The following is an 8664-nucleotide window of genomic DNA, read 5'->3' as shown; positions in this document are numbered from 1 at the left end:
GGGACTGGCTAACCAGAGGCCAGGATGGGAAAGAGAATGAGGAGGAGAGAGCAGGAGAAAGATGAGACTGGAGAGCACCAGAAGAATGTGTCCCCCAAGAGGACCAAGGAAGGCAGAGCCAAGTGATCACGAGAAATGAGAGACAAGACTCCCCCATCCAAACAGGGCTCCCCTTGGAGCCTAAGAGACAGGTGGGCACACAGCCAACCCTGGCTTCAATCCCTGGCATTGCTTAGGGACCCCTGAGGACAGTGGGAGGGATCCCTGAGTGTAGAGTCAGGAATAGCTTCTGAGCACTGCTGGAGGTGGTCACATACCACTCCCCCCTCCCAAAATAAAAACTACAGGTTTTTATTTTCTAGTTCACAGAGCCAGAAATGGAGCGAAGATAGAGCCAAGAGTCCATGTCTGCCCATAGCCCTAAGTGTTTCTGGCTCCATCATTCTTGGCTACCACCAAGTCTGGAGCTTCAGCCACTCCCACATCTGGACTTGCCAGAGGCCTGGGGCTTTGGCTTTAAACCATGCACGTGCCATCTCCAGCTGTGCCACTTCAACTGGCACCTGGCACTGTCCATGGTCCTGATGCTAGTAGCTAGAGAAAGACTCTCCTTTCTTCTGCTCTGGACATGTAGGAATCCTCAGGCCAATAGGGGAGGGTGAAAAACGTTGGCCAGGTGGGACGCAGGAAGAAAGACTGGACAGAGGTGCCTGGTCATAGCTGGGCAGGCTGTGCAGGATAACGACGCTGTGCCAGGCGGTTGGGTCGGTTCTGGCCGGTCCTCGGGGAGAGCTGCAGCAGAGAACAGGCACAGCGTGGTGAGCCCCCGACCCCAGCCCCCGAGAGTCTGCAGGCCCAGCACTGCTTGGGGTTCGCCAGTGTGGGGTCCCTATTGCTCACTCTCACCCACCACCGCCTCTTGTAAAGGTGGAGCGAGAGAGAGGGGGGGGAGAGAGAGACAGAGAGAGAGAGAGAGAGAGAGAGTACGTGCTTTTCAACAAGGGGTCCCCAGAAGACCCAGAGTCTACCCCAAGTCCTGAAGCTGAGAAGCGGGAAGTTGGGCTTCACCCTGAGTGGATCAGGAGCTGGTGACCCCCAACAGCCACTCCTGCCCCAGAGGTGTTCAAAGTCAGGCTCAAGAAAAGGCCAAGAGCAGTACAAAGGTGCTTGACAAGGCCTGAGCATGTTCTACCCATAAAAGGACCCCTCGCCCCTTTCCTGGATGTGGAAACAGAGACAGAAAGAGGCAAAGTCAGTGCTCGGGAACATACATGCATGTTTTCACTTGTTTTCACAAGTACATGTGTGTGCACATGTAACCACACAAACATGCACACAAATCACATACATACTTACACATGTGCATTCACACATGGTCATATTCACATACACTCACAAGCACTCATACACACATGAGCTCACACACGGTCACACATACGCACATGCTCACATATACACACACACTCAAATGCATGCCCAGAATAAACAAGACCCTGAGTTCAATCCCAGCTTTGCAGGGCACCCTTTGCACTGTTCAACCCATGCACAGAAGCATCCAACCTGGTGGGATAATGGCCACGCCTTCGCCCCCACAGCCCCCTTACCTGTGGCACCTGAGCTGGGTTGTAGAGAGGGACACCTCCCTGGAAGCTGGGTGGAGGGAGCAGGAAGCCAGGAGTGAAGGAGAGCTCGGGGGGCGAGGCCTGTGATGAAGAGTGACGTCACACCAGAGCAGGACCCAGGAAGCTGGGAGGGACCCCAGGAATCCCAGGCCAACCTGGGGGGTACAATCAATCCTGGTGGCCATGAAGAGATCTGGGGGGCCCATAGCACAGCAGGGAGAGTGTTTGCCTTATATGCAGCTAACTGGGATTCGATCCTGGTATCCCATATGGTCCCACAGCCCACCAGGAGTGATCCCTGCATGCAAAGCAAGGAGTAACCCTTGAGCACCAACAGGGGTGACCCGAAGACAAAACCAAAACCAACAAACAAAATAAAACAGTTCAGGGCCCAACCAAAGATGCTGGATTCCAATACCCCAGACCCCACTCTTGCCCAAATGTGTTAGAGAACAGGAGCCTGAGGGGGAGAGAGAATGATCACACTTATCTGAGCAATTTAAAGAAACACTGGAGGAGAATAATACCCAAAGATGACAGAAATAAAGTCTGGAGGGCTGGTGCTCAGTAGGAAGGAAGAACAGAGCAGAGAAGAAACCACTAGGACAAGGATGGTGAGGTAGGAAGTAATGCTCTAGGTTGTTTTGCTTTAGTTTTTTGGGTTTGAGGCCATACCCAGAAGTGCCCAGGGGTTACTCCTGGCTCTGAGCTCAGAATTCACTCCTGTAAGGATGAGGAGATGCTGGGGATCGAACCTAGATCTTCAGCATGCAGGTCAAACACCTTCCCCATTGTGCTATCACTCTGGCCCCAAAGGGAAGTGGTCACTCTGGACAGAAACTGAGTGTTGAAAGGAGGAAAAGTGATATGCAGGAGCCCCTGTTAGTAACAGTATTGTAAACCCCAGTGTCTAAAAGGAAAAAAGAAGTTATTTGCCATAGAGACAGGTTGGGGAGCAGGAAGGAAAGTGGGGACATGGGTGCAGGAAAAGGAACCCTGGGGAAGGGCTAGAACACAGTCTGACTGAAACTCAGTCAATAACAACTTTAGAGCTTTGTGCTTGTGGTGACTGACACCATGTACCTTAAATATTACTGTGAAAGACTTGTAATTCATGTTGATCACAATAAAAATTATAAAAAAAAAACCTTCCCCCAAACAAAAAATAAATAAAAAATAAAAGGAAAATGGGGGCCTGCAAAAAAGGTGACCGATGAGGGTTCAGAAGGGAAACTAGGGACACTGATGGAGGGAGGGGGACATTGGTAAAGGAATGGGGGCTTGATCACTGTACCCCCATTATTCAGAGACAAACAACTTTGTGACTTGATCATTCATGGTAATTCAATATTTTTTTGGTTATTGGGCCACACCCAGCAGTACTCAGAGGTCTTTCCTGGCTCTGTGCTCAGGAATTACTCTGGCAAGCTTGGGATACCCTATGGGATACTAGGAATCGAACCCAGGTCTACTGTGTGCAAGACAAGTGCCTGCCCCACTGTGCTATCACTATGGCCCTGTGATTCAATAAATTAAGAGAACAACCACAACAAAGATCCTGAGATGTCAAAATAGCCATGAAGGAGTGGGGTCGGGGGACCCTAAGCCACTGTGACCCGTGTCTGTGAAGAAGAGTCTCTGAGCCCAGGAACGACAGAGCAGAGACTACCTGGGGGACACCAGGGACCCAGCTCAGCACACTGCAAAGTCAGACCCAGAGTCTGTATTTGAGACAAGATAAGCAATTCTTTGCAGGACCAGAAAGATGTTCCAGGGCTGAGCACAGGCTCTTCATGCAGGAAGCTGGATTTGGCCCTGGGTACCCCAGGGTCCCTGAGCACTGTAGGAAAGAGACCCCTAAGCACTGAGCCATAAGCAGACGCCAAGCCTGAAGTAGCTAAACTGACTAAAGTAGCTTCTATTGCCATCCCTGCATCCCCTAGTCTGCAGGCCCTGGGGTGCTCCATCTGATCTCAGCCAGAACAGGCCCAAAGTGCCCTGCAACCTGTACCTTGCTCCCCTTGGGAGCCCTGGACACCCAAACTCCAGCCGGCTCACCGCAAGCTCAGGAAGGCCTCCGCTCCCTGTGACCCTGGCTGCTCCCCCACCGGCCAGTGCTCCTGGGGCTTCACCTACAAAGTAGAGGTACATGTGCTGAACAGAGAAGCTCCTTCCTGGGAAGTGCCCCAATCCCTGGGTGGGACAGGGCAGACTCAGGGCCCAGAGGCCAGCAGGACAGTACCTGTGCTGATACCCATCGGTGGCTGGGACTCTGTGGCAGGCAACAGCGAGGGGCCAGGGTTAGCTAGGGGGCCACTCTGTGCCCCAGGGGTCTCCTGAAGGAGAGAGAACAGCATGAGTGCATTTGTGCACCAGAACCTTTGGGGTTTTGCATGAGCGTGTCTGGTGCACAGCAGCATCTGCTGCATTTCTGCATCACTATGGAACTGCTATGCCAGCTGCATTCATGCATCGAGGTGTAACAGCCTCCGGGGTACCTCTGTGCTACTACAAGGATGCCTGCAGGCCTGTAATCCTGCCTGGATCCTTCACCCCAAGACTCTGATTCCTGGGCCACATCTCCACTAAGTGGCTCATTTGAACCCCCTTTTGTGCAACTTTACAGTTAAGACCCTTCCCCATCACTGCTAAGACTCTGAATTAGAGGCCAGAGCAATAGCATAGCAAGGAGGGACTTTGCTTTGCACTTTCTGACCTGGGTTCGATCCCAGGCATCCCATTGGGTCCCACAAGCCTTAGCAGGGGTAATCCCTGAGTGCAGAGCCAGGAATAAGCCAAGCACTGCTGGATGTAGATGTCCAAAACTTTGAAGGAAAAAAAAGAGACTCTAATCCTGGATGCTGCCAACTCTGCTTTCATTCCCGGTATCACAAATGGTTCCTTGAGTCCCACCAGGAAAAAATCCCGGAGCACAGACAGGAGTCAGCCCTGAGCACTGCTGAATGTGGCCCAAAATCAAAAATATAAGATTCTTGAATCACGCCAACACTCCTAGGACCAAGTTATTCCACCCTCCACCTGCCTCTCAGATGGGGTCTGTTCCCTGACTGTCCCCCCCAAACCCACCCACCCCCTAGCCCTGGTCTCCAGGCAGCTTCCTTGGGCATTACCTCAGAGTCAGAGCGGGAGGAATCTTCATCTCCAGAGGATGAAGAGCTGCTGGGCTTGGAGCGAAACCAGCTGAACCAGCCGAAGCCTGAGCCCTAGAATGAGAGTAGGGAGGCTTCCAGTATGGAGGGCATGAGGGGCAGTGAGGAGAGAGGACACCCCAAGGCCAGCTCTGACCCAGCAGAGGTGGGGAAAGGAGAATCTGAACAGGCCCCACCTTGGGGTTTCCTTTGCCGTCTCCCTGCTTCTCTCTGGCTGCAAAATTTGGGAGGGATTTCTCCTCCTCATCCTCTTCCTCCTTCTCATCTTCCTCCTCCTCTTCCCCTTGCTCCTCTTTGGCAGGACTTTCGAGGAAACCTGGCGCTTTGGGACTCGAAGTCACCTAGAGAGGACAACAGGATTGTGGCCCTAACAGTGAGCCACCCCTGTCCCTAAAGACCTGGCAAGTTCAACACCTCCTAACATATACTCCTGTGTGGAGGGGAACCACTGAGCTGCATAATGTTCCCTCCTAGCAGCCCCCCCCCCCAAATGCCTCATTTCCCTTCAGAAAAGCCAGGGACAGGGGCTGGAGAGATAGCACAGTGGCAGGGCGTTAGCCTTGCACGCAGCCAATTCAGGACGAATGGTAGTTCGAATCCCAACATCCCATTGTCCCCTGAGCCAGCCAGGAGGGACTTCTGAGCGCAAAGCCAGAATTAACCCCTAAATGCTCCCAGGTGTGACCCAAAAAATTTTTTTAATTAAAAAAAAAGGGGGGGCCCGGAGAGATAGCACAGCGGCATTTGCCTTGCAAGCAGCCGATCCCGGACCAAAGGTGGTTGGTTCGAATCCCGGTGTCCCATATGGTCCCCCGTGCCTGCCAGGAGCTATTTCTGAGCAGACAGCCAGGAGTAACCCTTGAGCAACGCCGGATGTGGCCCAAAAACCAAAAAAAAAAAAAAAGAAAAGAAAACCAGGGTCATACATGGAAGGAACTTTCATTCACTGGCACAGGAGAGTTCACAGGGCCGCCTGCCCACCGAAGAGCAGTGCCCTGTGCTGCTCCAGTGATGGACACTGGGAACATAAATCACACATCGCCCTCACCCAGCCCCAGGAGGTGGGTGCTATAAAATGGGAACCAGGTTTGGAGAAGGATCAGTGGAGCATGGACCAGGCACACTGAAGTTCTGGGTTCATCCAAACACCCCACAACAGAGAAAAGCATCTTCAGGAGCTGGAGCAATAGAACGGCAGGAAGGGCATGTGTCCTGCACACAGCCTACCAGGGTTCAATCTTCAGCATCCCATATGGTCCCCCCAAGCCTGCCAATAATGATTCCTAAGCACAGAGTCCAGAGGAACCCCTGAGTGGCTCTGGATATGCCCCCTCAAAAAAAAAAAAAAAACTCACTTAAAAGGTGCTTGATCTAACCACCAAAACACATGTAAGTGTTTCCCTGCATGTTTACATGATGTGTCTTTTTAGACACTTATGTATGTGTGCATATATATGTATGCATGCATCTTTAGGCATGCCTCTGACTATAGAGGGATTTACTCATACTCAGAGATCCTTATAAGTGAGTTACCACCACAGATTCTGATGTGTGTGTCCATATGGGGAAGCACATATGTGCAGAATATGGAAAGGCAGTGATGAATTATGGCAGACATGGGAGTGTTTACATGATACTTTGTCCTTATTCTTCTGCTCACCCATAAACAATGATGTGCTGCTTTTTCTGTCTGAAAATCAAAGGTAAATCATAAAAGCTGTTTAAAGCCTGAAGCTTCCTGGAGAAAGTGAGATAGGAAAAGAATCCACCAGGCAAAGCTGCAAGGGGGAGGGAACCAGTGGGTCCAGGAGTAGGGGGGACACTGTTGGGAAAGAGAGATAGATAGAGGAAGAAAAAAGAGAGTTGGAGGGAAAAAGAGAGGGAGGGAGAGAGGAAGAAAGGAGAGAGGTGGGGAGGGAGAGAGAGAGGGAAGGAGATGCAGAAAGGGCAGGGGATAGAAAGATATGAGGGAGGAGGGGTGGAGGGACAGAGGACACAGTCAAGGGACTACATCTAAAGCTATGGGGGTGGACAGTCCCGTCCCTCTGGTCCATCTCACCTGCGTGCTTGGCGGCACCTGAACCCCATACAAGGGCTGGAAGGGTTCCGGAGGGGTGGGCTCCCCTGCACAAAAAATACAAACAGCCTTGTTCTCATCTGCCCTACCTTGAAACAGACCTCTTGGAGCTGGGGCCCAGGGCCAATGGGACACCACAGCACCACCTCAGAAGACACAGGCCAAGGCCCTCTCAGCCCATACCACTCAGCACGTGCTGACTGCACCCTCTGCTCCCAACACTATGGTCAGCTCTTCCTTGAACTGTCCCGAGGTCAGAGTCATCTCCAGCCAGATCTTGGTGCCCATCCATTGGTGACACTGAATCCAACAGGTCTAAGATTGGGGCTGCCCTGGGCTCCCTCACTCTGCCCATCCCGATTCAGTGGGCCTGAACTCAGGACAAGGCCCCTGAGCTGACTGACCCCAGAGTGGCCTACAGGAAAAACATGATAGAATCCCCCCTTCTCCACCCCCAGTCTCTTTACTGGAGAATATGGGATCCCAGCCAGAGGTGGCTACAAGGCAAAGCACACAAGCCCCAAGTTTGGTCTCTGACACCACCCACAGTCTGGAATTCAGGGTCTGGCATTTGGGGTCGAGGGTCTGGGATTCAGGCACAACCAAGCATGATGACCTCCCCCAGCCTCCCAGTCATAATAGGGGAGGCAGATGAAGTTGTGATTGAAGTTCACATGCACCCCCATCCTGGTCTATTCCTGTCAGCCCTTCAGGACTTACCAGGGGTCAGGGCTGCCTCCGCCAAGCCCAACCCTGCTGGAGCCTCTGGCAAAGCCCGACTGTCCCAGCTGGCTGGCACGGGTGCCTGGGGAACGGGGTACAGAGGCACTGGGGTCTCAACAGGCGTCGCATCCCCTTCCACTGGGCTGGAGCCAGGCAGGAAGGGGAGAGGCTGCTGAGTTCTGGGCCAGGCCTGGCTGGGCTGTTCCGGGGGTGGCCGTGGCGCTGAGCTGTCACGGGCAGCTCCTGGGTGGCCTCCAAGCCCCTGGCTGTCCGAGGAGGGAGAGTTTCCTGCAGAAAAGGGCACAGGGGATTGGGAGGTGGGGTGGGGTTTGCTCTCCAAGTCCATTTCCCCAACATGTTTCTTTCGCTGCTTCTGACTCTGGAGAAGCCCATTCCTCTTACACACTCCTCCTTCTCCTCTCCTTCTCTCCCCTTGTGTCCTTGTCTTGGGGTCACACCTTGCAATACTCAGAGGTTACTCCTGGCTCTGCACTCAGAGATCACTCCTGGTGAAGTTTGGGAGACTATATGAGGTGCCGGGGGTTGAACCTAGGTCAGCTATGTACCAGACAAGCACCCTCCCTGCTGTACAATTGCTCCAGCTCCCCTCATATCTTTCTTCCTTTTTTTTTTTTTTTTTTTTGGCAGTGCTCAGGGGTTACTCCTAGCTCTATGCTTAGAAATCACTCCTGGCAGGCTCAGGTAACCATATGGGATGCCAGGATTTGAAACACCATCCTTCTGAATGCAAGGCAAATGCCCTATCTCCATTCTATCTCTCTGGCCTCCTCACATCTTTTTGTAAATTTTGTTCAGTTAAAAATTATTTTGCGGGCCCGGAGAGATAGCACAGCAGCGTTTGCCTTGCAAGCAGCCAATCCAGGACCAAAGGTGGTTGGTTCGAATCCCAGTGTCCCATATGGTCCCCCGTGCCTGCCAGGAGCTATTTCTGAGCAGACAGCCAGGAGTAACCCCTGAGCACTGCCTGGTGTGGTCCAAAAACAAAAAAAAAAATTATTTTTCGGGGTGAGGGAGGAGGGTGACGGGGGGGGGGGATTATTTTGAAGCCAGA

General features: G+C 52.6%; 1 protein-coding gene across 1 annotated transcript in view; it reads right to left on the bottom strand.

Annotated features, from left to right (window-relative positions):
• Positions 1-374: 374 nt before the first annotated feature.
• Positions 375-8664, bottom strand: part of SEC16B (SEC16 homolog B, endoplasmic reticulum export factor) — a 31270-nt gene continuing 22980 nt past the window's right edge. Inside the window, 8 exon segments of the mRNA XM_049777586.1 lie at positions 375-792; positions 1605-1703; positions 3681-3754; positions 3865-3958; positions 4754-4846; positions 4969-5133; positions 6852-6916; positions 7590-7880. Of these exon segments, the coding sequence (XP_049633543.1) occupies positions 715-792; positions 1605-1703; positions 3681-3754; positions 3865-3958; positions 4754-4846; positions 4969-5133; positions 6852-6916; positions 7590-7880 (959 nt within the window). The 3' untranslated portion in view covers positions 375-714.

This window comes from Suncus etruscus, chromosome 7 (assembly GCF_024139225.1).
Source record: "Suncus etruscus isolate mSunEtr1 chromosome 7, mSunEtr1.pri.cur, whole genome shotgun sequence".
In the NCBI taxonomy this organism is placed as follows: domain Eukaryota; kingdom Metazoa; phylum Chordata; class Mammalia; order Eulipotyphla; family Soricidae; genus Suncus; species Suncus etruscus.
The sequence above is the reverse complement of the archived record's forward strand: the minus strand, read 5'-3'. Positions and strand labels throughout refer to the sequence as shown.